Genomic DNA, 15,241 nt, shown 5'->3' with positions numbered 1-15,241 from the left:
CCAGAGCGCTATATATATACAGGGATAACCTTATATAAGTGTTTTTCCCTAATATAGCTGCTGTATATATTAATATGCCAATTTAGTGCCCCCCCTCTCTTGTTTTACCCTGTTTCTGTAGTGCAGGACTGCAGGGGAGAGTCAGGGAGCCTTCCTCCAGCGGAGCTGTGAGGAAAACATGGCGCTTGTGTGCTGAGGAGATAGGCTCCGCCCCTTTTTCGGTGGCCTTTCTCCCGCTTTTTTGTGGAAAACTGGCAGGGGTTAAATACATCCATATAGCCCAGGAGCTATATGTGATGTATTTTTAGCCATTTAAGGTATTTTCATTGCGTCCCAGGGCGCCCCCCCCCAGCGCCCTGCACCCTCAGTGACCGGAGTGTGAAGTGTGCTGAGAGCAATGGCGCACAGCTGCGGTGCTGTGCGCTACCTTATTGAAGACAGGACGTCTTCTGCCGCCGATTTTCCGGACCTCTTCACTCTTCTGGCTCTGTAAGGGGGCCGGCGGCGCGGCTCCGGGACCCATCCATGGCTGGGCCTGTGATCGTCCCTCTGGAGCTAATGTCCAGTAGCCTAAGAAGCCCAATCCACTCTGCACGCAGGTGAGTTCGCTTCTTCTCCCCTTAGTCCCTCGATGCAGTGAGCCTGTTGCCAGCAGGTCTCACTGAAAATAAAAAAACCTATTTAAACTTTTACTCTAAGCAGCTCAGGAGAGCCACCTAGATTGCACCCTTCTCGTTCGGGCACAAAATCTTAACTGAGGCTTGGAGGAGGGTCATAGGGGGAGGAGCCAGTGCACACCAGCTAGTCCTAAAGCTTTTACTTTGTGCCCAGTCTCCTGCGGAGCCGCTATTCCCCATGGTCCTTTCGGAGTCCCCAGCATCCACTAGGACGTTAGAAAATGGACATTGCATTAATTCTAGATGCCAGCCGGCAAATGTCCCTCTGTGCATCCCTCATATATATAAGACCACGTCCTTAATATGCTCTATGGTTAGCAAAATAGTGTCCCTGTCAAGGGAATCAATGTTATCAGACAGGGAATCAGACCATGCGGCTGCAGCACTACACATCCATGCTGAAGCAATAGCAGGTCTTAGTATAGTACCTGAGTGTGTATACACAGACTTCAGGATAGCCTCCTGCTTTCTATCTGCAGGCTCCTTTAAGGCGGCCGTATCCTGAGACGGCAGTGCCACCTTTTTTGATAAGCGTGTGAGCGCCTTGTCCACCTTAGGGGATGTCTCCCAGCGTCACCTATCCGTTGGCGGGAAAGGGTACGCCATTAGTAACCGCTTAGAAATCACTAGTTTCTTATCTGGGGAACCCCACGCTTCTTCACACAATTCATTTAACTCATCAGATGGGGGGGGGGAAGAGTCACTGGCTGCTTTTTCTCCCCAAACATAATACCCTTTTTTGTGGTAACCGGGTTAATGTCAGAAATGTGCAACACATTTTTCATTGCCGTAATCATGCATCGGATGGCCCTTGTGGATTGTACATTTGTCTCATCCTCGTCGACACTGGAGTCAGACTCCGTGTCGACATCTGTTTCTGCCATCTGAGGTAGAAGGCGTTTTTGAGCCCCTGATGGCCTCTGAGATGCCTGGGCAGGCGCGGGCTGAGATGCCGGCTGTCCCAAAGCTGCGTCATCGAACCTTTTATGTAAGGAGTTGACACTGTCGGTTAATACCTTCCACATATCCATCCACTCAGGTGTCGGCCCCGCAGGGGGCGACATCACACTTATCGGCACCTGCTCCGCCTCCACGTAAGCGTTCTCATCAAACATGTCGACACAGCCGTACCGACACACCGCACACAGGGAATGCTCTGACCGAGGACAGGACCCCACAAAGTCCTTTGGGGAGACAGAGAGAGAGTATGCCAGCACACACCACAGCGCTATATAACAGAGGGATATACACTATACACAAAGTGAATTTTCCCCCAATAGCTGCTTATATCACAATTTGCGCCTAAATTTATGTGCCCCCCCTCTCTTTTTTACCCTTTCTGTAGTGTATACTGCAGGGGAGAGCCTGGAGAGCGTCCTTCCAGCGGAGCTGTGAAGAGAAAATGGCGCTGGCTGGTATCTTCCGTCTTCTGGCTCTGCAAGGGGGACGGCGGCGCGGCTCCGGGAACGGACGATCGAGGTCGGGCCCTGTGTTCGATCCCTCTGGAGCAAATGGTGTCCAGTAGCCTTAGAAGCACAAGCTAGCTGCAAGCAGGTAGGTTTGCTTCTCTCCCCTAAGTCCCACGTAGCAGTGAGTCTGTTGCCAGCAGATCTCACTGAAAATAAAAAACCTAACAAATACTTTCTTTATAGTTAACTCAGGAGAGCCCAATAAGTGCATCCAGCTCTGGCCGGGCACAGATTCTAACTGAGGTCTGGAGGAGGGGCATAGAGGGAGGAGCCAGTGCACACCAGATGTAGTACCTAATCTTTCTTTAAAGAGTGCCCAGTCTCCTGCGGAGCCCGTCTATTCCCCATGGTCCTTACGGTGTACCCAGCATCCATTAGGACGTCAGAGAAATATATATAACAAAAAAGTAATAATTAAAATCCATCAGTCATGTTATGAACAGAAAAAAAGAACTGGTGTAGTGTTCACTCTAAGATTTTTTTAAGGGCAGGGTGCTGATCATTGAGGAGGGCACATTTTTATTTTGAAGGGCACATATTTGATGTGACGCTTTGTGCACAAAGCATAGTGCATATGTCTATAGTTTTTGGACCTACATTTTCCCCTTACTATATCATATACCCCTATGTACATATAGGACACCCATGTAACACTCAACATCTGTACTGAGAAACATGCTGTATGTGTCCAGTCTTCTTGAAAGATTGACTGTAGCATATACATAAGTAGATAATTCTAAATATCTCCTCCAGAGATGAAGTGGTTATAATCCGTATGTGTTATAAAACAGAAAAGTTAAGTAGAGGGTTAAAATATATAGTTAAAAAACAAACACGAGTTTTATGGTAAGAACTTACCTTTCTTAAAACTCTTTCTGCGAGGTACACTGGGCTCCACAAGGATAGACATAGGGGTGTAGAGTAGGATCTTGATCCGAGGCACCAACAGGCTGAAAAGGTTTGACTGTTCCCAGAATGCATAGCGCCGCCGCCTCCTCTATAACCCCGCCTCCCTGCACAGGAGCTCAATTTTTAGTTAACCAGCCCAATGCAGTAGCAGGGAAGAGAGACAACAGTTAGTAGCCACAAACACCACACTCTCACGACAAGAGAAGTGTCAGCGGCTAATGCCATATCAACCCAAAGAAGCTAAGTGCGTCAGGGTGGGCGCCTTGTGGAGCCCAGTGTACCTCGCAGAAAGAGTTTTAACAAAAGGTAAGTTCTTACCATAAAACTCGTTTTCTGCTGCGGGGTACACTGGGCTCCACAAGGATAGACATAGGGGATGTCCTAAAGCAGTTCCTTATGGGAGGGGACGCACTGTAGCGGGCACAAGAACCCTGCGTCCAAAGGAAGCATTCTGGGAAGTGGCAGTATCGAAGGCATAGAACCTTATGAACGTGTTCACAGAGAACCACATAGCCGCCTTGCACAATGTTCAAGGGTCGCACCACGGCGGGCCGCCCAAGAAGGTCCCACAGACCGAGTAGAATGAGCCGTAATGTGAGCAGGAGCCGAGAGGCCAGCCCTCACATAAGCATGTGCAATCACCATTCTAATCCATCTGGCCAAAGTTTGCTTATGAGCAGGCCAGCCCCGTTTGTGAAATCCAAACAGCACAAAGAGAGAATCAGATTTCCTAATAGAAGCAGTTCTCTTCACATAGATACGGAGAGCCCGTACCACATCCAAAGACCGCTCTTTGGGAGACAGATCAGGAGAAACAAGTGCCGGAACCACAATCTCCTGGTTAAGGTGGAACGAAGAAACTACCTTAGGTAAGTATCTGGGACGAGTCCTAAAAACCGCCCGGTCACGGTGAAATATCAGATATGGGGAACTACAGGACAAGGCACCCAAATCCGACACTCTTCTAGCTGAGGCAATAGCCAGCAGAAACACCACCTTAAGGGAAAGCCACTTAAGATCAGCTGAACCAAGAGGTTCAAACGGAGACTCTTGTAACGCCTCCAAAACCACGATAAGTCCCAAGGAGCCACAGGCGGGACATAGGGAGGTTGGATACGCAACACACCGAGTAAAGGTATGCACATCAGGTAAGGTCGCAATGTTTCTCTGAAACCACACCGACAAGGCAGATATTTGAACCTTGAGGGAGGCCAGACGCAGGCCTAAGTCCAGGACCTGCTGAAGAAAGGCCAACAACTTGGCTATACTAAACTTGGAAGTGTCATAATCGTTAAATGCGCACCAAACAAAGTAAGAATGCCAGACCCTATAGTAAATCCGAGCAGAAGCCGGTTTCCGGGCCCGCAACATAGTTTGAATGACTGCCTCAGAAAACCCTTTAGCCCTTAAGATGGAAGCGTCAAGAGCCACGCCGTCAAAGACAGCCGGGCTAGGTCCTGGTAGACACAGGGGCCCTGAACGAGGAGGTCTGGGCGTTGTGGAAGTAGAATTGGACGCTCTGACGATAGGCCCTGCAGGTCTGAGAACCAGTGCCGTCTGGGCCACGCTGGAGCTATGACAAGCAGACTTCCCCTTTCTTGAACTTCCGAATTACCCTGGGCAGGAGTGATACCGGAGGGAACACGTACGGCAGCCGAAACCTCCACGGCACCGCCAGCGCATCCACGAATGCTGCTTGAGGATCCCTTGTCCTTGCTCAGAAGACCGGAACCTTGTGATTGTGTCGAGGCGCCATCAGATCTACGTCTGGAAGGCCCCACTTTTCCACTAGCAGTTGAAACACTTCTGGATGGAGGCCCCACTCGCCGGCATGTACGTCCTGACGACTGAGAAAGTCTGCTTCCCAATTCAGGACTCCCAGAATGAATATTGCCGATATGGCCGGTAGATGGCGTTCCGCCCAATGTAGAATCCGTGAGACTTCCTTCATTGCCAAACGGCTTCGAGTGCCGCCTTGATGATTTATGTAAGCCACTGTGGTGGCGTTGTCAGACTGAACTTGAACAGGACGGTTCTGAATTAAATGCTGGGCCAGGTTCAATTCATTGAAGACCGCCCGCAATTCCAGAATGTTGATTGAGAGGAGGGACTCCTCCTTGGTCCACCGACCCTGAAGTGAGTGTTGCTCCAGCACCGCGCCCCAACCTCTTAGACTGGCATCTGTCGTCAACAGGACCCAGTTGGATATCCAAAAGGGACGACCCCTGCACAATTGTTGGTCCTGGAGCCACCAGAGTAGCGACAGACGGACCTCCGGAGTCGGAGATCATGTGCGACCTGATCAGGTGAGGCAGGCCTTCCCACTTGGCTAGAATTAGCTTCTGGAGGGGGCGAGAATGGAATTGAGCATACTCCACCATGTCGAATGCGGAGACCATGAGGCCCAGCACCTGCATCGCCGAATGTATCGACACTTGCAGACGAGAAAGGAAGCAACGAATCCTGTCCTCAAGTTTCAGGACTTTCTCCTGAGACAACAACCTCTGGTTGTGAGTGTCCAACAACGCTCCCAGGTGCACCATGCTCTGAACAGGGACCAGGGAGGATTTCTTCCACTTGATGAGCCACCCCGTGGGCTTGTAGAAACCGGACAGTCATATCCAGATGACGTAGGAGAAGTTCTGGGGAATTTGCCAGGATTAACAAGTCGTCCAGATACGGCAGTATCCTGACCCCTTGACAGCGGAGTACCACTGTCATCACCGCCATGACTTTGGTGAAGACTTGCGGAGCCGTAGTTAAACCAAAAGGTAACGCCCGAAACTGGTAATGGAGATTGCCAATCACAAACCTCAGGTATTGCTGATGTGACGCTGCTATAGGAATATGTAGGTAAGCATCCTGTATGTCCAGGGAGACCATGTAGTCCCCAGGTTCTAAGGCAAGAACTATAGAGCGAAGGGTTTCCATACGGAACTTGGAAACCTTCACAAACCTGTTCAATGCCTTGACATTGAGAATGGGCCGGGAGGACCCATTCGGTTTCGGGACTAGAAACAGCGGATAATAGTACCCCTGGCCCCTCTGCGCAAGAGGCACTTGTACTACGACTCCTGTATCCAGGAGGATCTGTACCACCGAGTGTAGAGTGTTTGCCTTTGTCTGGTCCAACGGGACGTCTGTCCGGTAAAATCGATGAGGGGGTCGGTTTTTGAAGGCTATGGCGTAACCTCGAGTGACGACTTCCCGTACCCAGGCATCTGAAGTGGTCTTCAACCATTCCTGGGTATACCCTAGAAGCCGGCCCCCCACCCTGGGATCCCCCAGGGGGATGCCCGCCCCGTCATGCGTCAGGCTTATCGGTCTTGGAAGCTGGCTGACGGGCCGCACAGGCTCTTTTGGGCTGTGGCTTACCAGGTTTGAAGTGCGGACCTGCTTGTTGTACGCCTGACCTTTTGCTTTACCTGAATGACGAAAGGGGCGAAAGGAAGTACCTTTAGCCTTCGACACAGAAGGAGTGGTACTTGGCAGACAGGCAGTTTTGGCAGTAGCCAAGTCAGCCACTATCTTATTTAAGTTCTCCCCAAACAGAATATCTCCCTTGAAAGGGAGTACCTCCAGGGATTTTCTAGAGTCCAGATCCACAGACCAGAATCTCAGCCACAATATCCGGCGAGCCAGGACTGACGTAGTAGAGGCCTTGGCTGCTAGGATACCAGCATCAGAAGCCACCTCTTTAATATAGCGAGAAGCTGTGACAATACATGACAAGCATTGTCTAGCATGGTCAGAAGAGATTGCAGCTTCTAACTCCAAGGCCCATGCTTCAATAGCCTCTGCAGCCCATGTTGCTGCAATAGTGGGCCTCTGTGCAGCACCCGTAAGGGTGTAAATCACTTTCAGACAACCCTCCACACGTTTATCCGTAGGCTCTTTTAGAGACGTGACGGTAGTGACAGGTAGAGCTGAGGAAACCACCATCCTAACCAAATGCGAGTCTACTGGAGGAGGCGTTTCCCAATTTTTAGACAGCTCTGGTGCGAGGGGATAGCAAGCCAACATCTTCTTTTGAGGCACAAACTTCTTACCCGGGTTTTACCAGGGTACCTGACGTATATCCACTAGGTGGTGAGAGTGAGGTAAAACTTGTTTAACCACCTTCTGACGCTTGAACCTATCTGGTTTCTTAGGAGGGTCGGATGGCTCGGGATCATCCGTAATCTGTAAAATCAACTTAATAGCCTCCAACAGAACAGGAACATCCACATGTGAACTACCCTCCCCATCAGCAGTATCTGTGTCAGAATCTGTGGGGTCAGTGTAAGTGCCGTCTTCATCAGACGAGGTGTCAGTGACAGCAGTGGATTGTGAGGAGAAAAGAGCTCGCTTAGAGGACCCCTTGGGCTTGGGCGAGCGAGGGTCAGACTTTTTAGTAGTCAGGGACTGGTTCAACTTCTTTAATTGAGCAGATAAATCGTCCGCCCACGGCGGGTTAGCTGCAGGGACCACATACGGTTGCACCGGCATAGGGGGTCCCATAGGGGGTGTTAGTTTATTAACTAGCGCATGTAGAAGTGTGGAAAAAGTGGCCCACGGTGGGTCATTATGTACCTCCGTTGCCACAGTCCCACTGGGGGGCAAGGAGCCTCCAGAACCAGAGCCCACAGCTGCTATATTCTCCTCACAGGGATCTGTGGCTTCAGCAACACCGGTAGTGTGTTCAGCCTCAGAACCGTTACCCTCAGAAGCAGACATGATATAACTTGCAGTATCAGGTAACACAGTATAATTTTCAGCAGCACAATACCTCTTACCCAAACCCCTGCACAGTGTAGTCAGCACAAGCAGGGATACAGGAGAGATATGGTGACTAAAATCAGAGAAAAATAGGTATTAAAGTATATCTTTGTGAAAATCCTATATAAATATAAAACCTGACGCACCAAGCCCCCTCAGGTTATAGAATATAGGGATAGCAAGTTGAGCGAGAGACACGAAATGGACACCACTCAGCGAGCTAATGCACAAACAGAAAGTCACAGTTTGTACAATGCAGAGGTTATTACTAACAATAATACTGCACTGGACCAGCTTATATAGCTATGTAGTCAATAGATATAACACTGCACAGTAAGAACTGGATGTATATCACAGGGTAATTGTACTAGAAAACCCTGACTAAATGCACTCTTTCTTAACTAACACTGTCTAAAAGGCAGGTAGAATACTTAAGTGTCATGTAAAGTCACAGCACTGACAACCAGGTGGCTTTACACAGGAGGATTTGCCCAAGCAGTCCCAGGAACAGTGTAGCTGAGAGAAATGGCGCCCAGACACTGACAGGGAGTGAGGGAGACACAGATATGCAGCTCCAGGGCGGGAACATTTGCTGGAAATGGTGCCCTGGGGCTGGGGGAGGGGCTTCAGGTCTAAGCCTTATCCCCCTGCTGGCAAAACCACTGGGTACTGTGGGCTATTAAAATGGTTTTAAGGGAAAACCTGACCTGCACCCATGCCCTGGTGATCTAGTGGGATCGCCTGTACTGCCACAGTGGCCAGCGCGCGGCCCACCTCCCACTGACCGGATCGCGATAAAGTACGGGTCCCGCAAGCGGGACCCACTCACCACCTCCCGAAGCGCGGCCACGCGATCCCGGAGAGCCCCCGTCGTGTGTGCCTGACCATGAAGAAAACCGGAGCCTCCTGCTGTAGTTACCCGGCAACCAGGGATTAGGAGTGTACAGCGCCGCTGGGGAGAGCTGGAGCTGCAGCAGTGAATATCTCCAGACATTTACACACCGCTGCTGCCCTTGTAGTCTTCACTTTTTCTTCAAAAAGCTCTTCTTAGGGCTGCCTGGAGCAGCCCCTGTTATGTGCCTGCTATCTGCGGCACCAACTACAAAACTGAGCTCCTGTGCAGGGAGGCGGGGTTATAGAGGAGGCGGCGCTGTGCATTCTGGGAACAGTCAAAGCTTTTCAGCCTGCTGGTGCCTCGGATCAAGATCCTACTCTACACACCTATGTCTATCCTTGTGGAGCCCAGTGTACCCTGCAGCAGAAAAGTCCGTTCTACTAGGGAAATACTGTAAGCAGTACATGCTCACTGCTTTCCCTGTTCTTTCCTTATCAGAGTGCTGTGTTATGCAGGCCGCCACAGCAGTGACGTCATTTACAGTGCCTCCTCTGCCATCCAGTTCGCCAAGGATAGAAATTGTGTTCCAATTTCAGAGATGGGCAGGGAGTAGACAATAACATTGGAACATGCACTCTGACTGTTGCATTCTGTATACAAGAGGGCGATTTATCGTCCTGCAAGGTGCACTGAAAAAGGGCAGGGTGCTTTTTCACATTTCAAAAATGGGCAGGGTGCAGCAGCCTGCTGAAACAGCCTAGAAGGAACACTATAGTGCATAAGAATCAAACAGGAGTATGAAGTAATAGTACGAAATAATAGTGTATGTATTTCAACATAAATATTTATGGGCTGTAAGTTCCGCTCACCCCTGTTTGTGCTTGCAGACAATCCCATGGCTTCCTTTTCATGGGGGGTGTCTCTGTCAGGCTCCCTTGCAGGCAGGGCCTAAATGGAGACAAGCATAACCTGTTATAGTAGATATCCTATGATGTAGGCTCTTCCTTTCCTTCATCTTCCCGGAAGTACATAGATCTTTCAGTCACTAAATCCACTCTTTTCTAAATAACAATAACCCTACCACAGGATAACAACCACCACATACTAATCCTTCAATTCACACATTCTAATGCCCCTCCATGTTATCCCCTTCTCCATAAGCACATACACCCCCCATGTTATCCCCTTCTCCATATCCATAGGCACATACCTCTCCATGTTATCCCCTTCTCCTTATCCATAAGCACATACCTCTCCATGTTATCCCCTCTATCTATAAGCACATACCTCTCCATGTTATCCCCTCTATCTATAAGCACATACCTCTCCATGTTATCCCCTCTATCTATAAGCACATACCTCTCCATGTTATCCCCTCTATCCATAAGCACATACCTCTCCATGTTATCCCCTCTATCTATAAGCACATACCTCTCCATGTTATCCCCTCTATCTATAAGCACATACCTCTCCATGTTATCCCCTCTATCTATAAGCACATACCTCTCCATGTTATCCCCTCTATCCATAAGCACATACCTCTCCATGTTATCCCCTCTATCCATAAGCACATACCTCTCCATGTTATCCCCTCTATCCATAAGCACATACCTCTCCATGTTATCCCCTCTATCCATAAGCACATACCTCTCCATGTTATCCCCTCTATCCATAAGCACATACCTCTCCATGTTATCCCCTCTATCTATAAGCACATACCTCTCCATGTTATCCCCTCTATCCATAAGCACATACCTCTCCATGTTATCCCCTCTATCCATAAGCACATACCTCTCCATGTTATCCCCTCTATCCATAAGCACATACCTCTCCATGTTATCCCCTCTATCTATAAGCACATACCTCTCCATGTTATCCCCTCTATCCATAAGCACATACCTCTCCATGTTAACCCCTTCTCCTTATCCATAAGCACATACCTCTCCATGTTATCCCCTCTATCTATAAGCACATACCTCTCCATGTTATCCCCTCTATCCATAAGCACATACCTCTCCATGTTAACCCCTTCTCCTTATCCATAAGCACATACCTCTCCATGTTATCCCCTTCTCCTTATCTATAAGCACATAACCCCTTCTCCTTATCCATAAGCACATACCTCTCCATGTTATCCCCTCTATCCATAAGCACATACCTCTCCATGTTATCCCCTCTATCTATAAGCACATACCTCTCCATGTTATCCCCTCTATCTATAAGCACATACCTCTCCATGTTATCCCCTCTATCTATAAGCACATACCTCTCCATGTTATCCCCTCTATCTATAAGCACATACCTCTCCATGTTATCCCCTCTATCTATAAGCACATACCTCTCCATGTTATCCCCTCTATCTATAAGCACATACCTCTCCATGTTATCCCCTCTATCCATAAGCACATACCTCTCCATGTTATCCCCTTCTCCTTATCCATAAGCACATACCTCTCCATGTTATCCCATCTATCTATAAGCACATACCTCTCCATGTTATCCCCTCTATCTATAAGCACATACCTCTCCATGTTATCCCCTCTATCTATAAGCACATACCTCTCCATGTTATCCCCTCTATCTATAAGCACATACCTCTCCATGTTATCCCCTCTATCTATAAGCACATACCTCTCCATGTTATCCCCTCTATCCATAAGCACATCTCTCCATGTTATCCCCTCTATCCATAAGCACATACCTCTCCATGTTATCCCCTCTATCCATAAGCACATACCTCTCCATGTTATCCCCTTCTCCTTATCCATAAGCACATACCTCTCCATGTTATCCCCTTCTCCTTATCCATAAGCACATACCTCTCCATGTTAACCCCTTCTCCTTATCCATAAGCACATACCTCTCCATGTTATCCCCTTCTCCTTATCCATAAGCACATACCTCTCCATGTTATCCCCTCTACCTATAAGCACATACCTCTCCATGTTATCCCCTTCTCCTTATCCATAAGCACATACCTCTCCATGTTATCCCCTTCTCCTTATCCATAAGCACATACCTCTCCATGTTATCCCCTCTACCTATAAGCACCCACACCCCTATCCATTAACTGCAAACCCCTGAATGTCCCCATGATTCGCTACAGTGAATCATGACCATCCTCTGTCATTTGCCCCCAAGTGCTAGGTAACGTGTCCTCTCTGTTCTTTATTACATACAAGTCATTCACCCTTCGTCCCTAGGAACCCCAAAATCTGTATACCCAGCCACTGATCTCTGCCAGCTGTTACTGCCCTGACCCTCCATGTTACCCCCTTCCCTTATATCTAGTCTCAGCTATCAGCCATAGTTGCCCCATCCTTCAGGTTGCCCTTCTCTCCAGAGAAGTCACCACACTCCGTGCACCTTGAATCCCTTGTCGGCCACTGGGGTCCCCATACGGCATGCACTCTGTATCCCGTCACCCACTGGGGTCCCCGCACTCTACACCCCGAAACATCTGTTGGCCACTGGGGTCCCCACACTCCTTGCACCCCGTCAGCCACTGGGGTCCCTACACTCCTTGCACCCCGTCAGCGACTGGGGTCCCCACACTCCTTGCACCCCGTCAGCCTCTGGGGTCCCCACACTCCTTGCACCCCGTCAGCCTCTGGGGTCCCCACACTCCTTGCACCCTGTCAGCCTCTGGGGTCCCCACACTCCTTGCACCCCGTCAGCCACTGGGGTCCCCACACTCCTTGCACCCCGTCAGCCACTGGGGTCCTCACACTCCTTGCACCCCGTCAGCCACTGGGGTACCCACACTCCTTGCACCCCGTCAGCCACTGGGGTACCCACACTCCTTGCATCCTGTATCCCCCGTCGGGCACTCGGGTCCCCACACTCCCTGCACCATGTATCCCCCGTCGGGCACTGGGGCACCCACACTCCCTGCACCCCATCGGGCACTGGGGCACCCACACTCCTTGCACCCTGTCAGCCACTGGGGTGCCCACGCTTCTTGCACCCTGTCAGCCACTAGGGTCCCCACGCTCCCTGCCAGACACTGGGGCACCCACACTCCTTGCATCCTGTATCCCCCGTCGGGCACTCGGGTCCCCACACTCCATGCACCATGTATCCCCCGTCGGGCACTGGGGCACCCACACTCCCTGCACCCCATCGGGCACTGGGGCACCCACACTCCTTGCACCCTGTCAGCCACTGGGGTGCCCACGCTTCTTGCACCCTTTCAGCCACTAGGGTCCCCACGCTCCCTGCCAGACACTGGGGCACCCACACTCCTTGCACCCTGTATCCCGTCGGGCACTGGGGTCCCCACACTCCCTGCGCCCCATCAACCACTGGGGTCCCCACGCTATTTGCACCCTGTCAGTCACTGGGGTCCCCAAGCTCCCTGCACCCTGTCAGCCACTGGTGCACCCACACTCCCTGCCCCATGTATCCCCTGTCGGGCACTGGGGTCCCCACACTCCCTGCGCCCCATCAGCCACTGGGGTCCCCACGCTCCTTGCACCCCGTCAGCCACTAGGGTCCCCACATTCCCTGCACCCCATCAGCCACTGGGGTCCCCAAGCTCCATGCACCTTGTCGGGGACTGGGGTCCGCACACTCCCTGCACCATGTATCCCCTGTCAGGCACTGGAGTCCCCACACTCCCTGCACCATGTATCCCCTGTCGTGCACTGGGGTCCCCACACTCCCTGCACCATGTATCCCCTGTAGGGCACTGGTGTCCCCACACTCCCTGCACCATGTATCCCCTGTAGGGCACTGGGGTCCCCACACTCCCTGCACCATGTATCCCCTGTAGGGCACTGGGGTCCCCACACTCCGTGCACCCTGTCATCCCCTGCCCCGTGCCATGCTCTCAGCCTCCACAACACACTCCGTCATGCTGCCATACTCCCGCCGCCTGTGTATGCCCATAAGCCCCCGACCATGGCTCTCCCCGTCCTCCCTGTGTCTCTCGCCGCTTCCCCCCTATTATCTCTCACTCTTTCTCCCGCCGCCTCCATCGCTCCTCAGCGCACACAGCACTTCCTGTCTGCCTCCTGACCTCACATCCGGCTGCCGGCTCTCCGGATTGGCCGCCTCAGCCTCCGGCGGTCCAGACTGCTACAGCACGGCCAGCCGCTACGGGATTGGCTCTCTGGTTGCCCGGGACACGGACGTCTTGCCGCCATTCTCTGATTGGCCAGTGCCTCTTCGCATGCGCGTTGTAGCTAGTGACGTGACGCACGAGTCACGTGACGTGACGCACGAGTCACGTGACGGCTACCTGATTGGTTCAAGTTAGATCCAAGCCTCGTTGTCGCATGATGCGTTTCAGCTCTTAAAGCGGCGATGCCAGGAGAGACGTCTCATTGGAATAATAATAATATTAATATAATAACAATAAATATACTAATGATGTGATTTGCAGTGTCATGTATAAGTCTGCCCATGAACAACAGGTGGAATACAGTGCACCTGCCACCTACACACTGCTCCCTGGTGAATAGATAGGCATTAGGCTGTATTTGCAATGGCCAAGGGTTTTAAACCATTGGTAGGAAACCATCAATGGTTCAGCCATCGCTGGCAGAGTGCTGCGCATGCACAGACCGGTAGTTATAGGGCCGCATGCAGCTGTTCCAAAAATTTTTACAATTTTTAATCAGGGGTGCCCACAAGCGCTACAGCCTCTCACTCTGATGTAGCCCTCCGTACTGTGGAGGTCATTCTAAGTTGATTGCACGCTGCAGATTTTCGCAGCGCAGCGATCAGGTTACTACTGCACATGCGTATGCACCACAATGAGCACGCGCGTCGTACGGGTACAAACAGCATCGTTGCTGTGCAAGGCTTCTAACGACGAATCCATTTGCACAACCGATCGCAAGGAGATTGACATGAAGAGGGCGTTTATGGGTGTCAACTGACCGTTTTCTGGGAGTGGTAGTGAAAACGCAGGCGTGTTTAAGCGTTTGCAGGGCGGGGGTCTGACGTCTATTCCGGGACCGGACAGGCTGAAGTGATCGCAAGGGCTAAGTTCAGACCTACTCAGAAACTGCTAAAAACTTTTTCGTCCCGCTCGGCTGCACAAGCGTTCGCAAACCTGCAAAGCGAAAATACACTCCCCTTGAGGCGGCAACTATGTGATCGGTGCTCTGCAAAAAATAGCTAGCGAGCGATCAACTCAGAATGAGGGCCTGTGTCCCAAAATGTTGTAAGGCCTCAGCACTGTCACCGGTTCCTTGGGAATGGGTAGGCTGCCTCTCAGGACTATGTGACATACTTGCCTACTCTCCCGCAATGGTCGGGAGGCTCCCAAAATTGGGTGGCGCTCTCGGCCACCTGGAAGAATGGGCAAGTCTCCCAGAGCCACCAAGGCCGCGGCCGACTACTTTCATAGGGGATGCGCTGCAAGTCAAAATCCTGGCGCCGGAATCCAGACATTGCTCTCAATGCCAACACTGGAATTCCGACCGTAAGTATGCCAGGGTGAGTTAGGCCATGGGGTGGTTTAGGGATAGGCTGTGGGGGGTCTAGACTACAGGGTGGGATAATTATTGTTAGGCACTAAGAAGTGGGGTTAGGGTTAGGTTACGGGGAGGGGGGGGGGAATAGGGTTAGGCTGCGGGGAGGGA

The 15,241-nt window shown here is 51.1% G+C and overlaps 1 protein-coding gene across 6 annotated transcripts in view; it reads right to left on the bottom strand.

The window, feature by feature from the left end:
- The window catches only part of EHMT2 (euchromatic histone lysine methyltransferase 2), a 69,777-nt gene extending 55,988 nt beyond the window's left edge, over positions 1-13,789 (bottom strand). For 2 of the 6 annotated variants that reach the window (XM_063938137.1, XM_063938133.1), the window contains exons 1-2: positions 13,607-13,787; positions 9,518-9,596 (exon numbers count right to left, since the gene is read on the bottom strand). In XM_063938137.1, the coding sequence (XP_063794207.1) occupies positions 9,518-9,596; positions 13,607-13,627 (100 nt within the window). In that variant the 5' untranslated portion in view covers positions 13,628-13,787. Of the gene's footprint in view, positions 1-9,517; positions 9,597-13,497; positions 13,578-13,606 lie in introns of those variants that run through there. The other 4 variants (XM_063938138.1, XM_063938134.1, XM_063938135.1 and 1 more) reach the window with 4 other exon arrangements.
- Positions 13,790-15,241: the final 1,452 nt, after the last annotated feature.

Source organism: Pseudophryne corroboree, chromosome 8 (assembly GCF_028390025.1).
Source record: "Pseudophryne corroboree isolate aPseCor3 chromosome 8, aPseCor3.hap2, whole genome shotgun sequence".
In the NCBI taxonomy this organism is placed as follows: domain Eukaryota; kingdom Metazoa; phylum Chordata; class Amphibia; order Anura; family Myobatrachidae; genus Pseudophryne; species Pseudophryne corroboree.
This window is presented reverse-complemented; position numbering and strand designations above follow the sequence as displayed.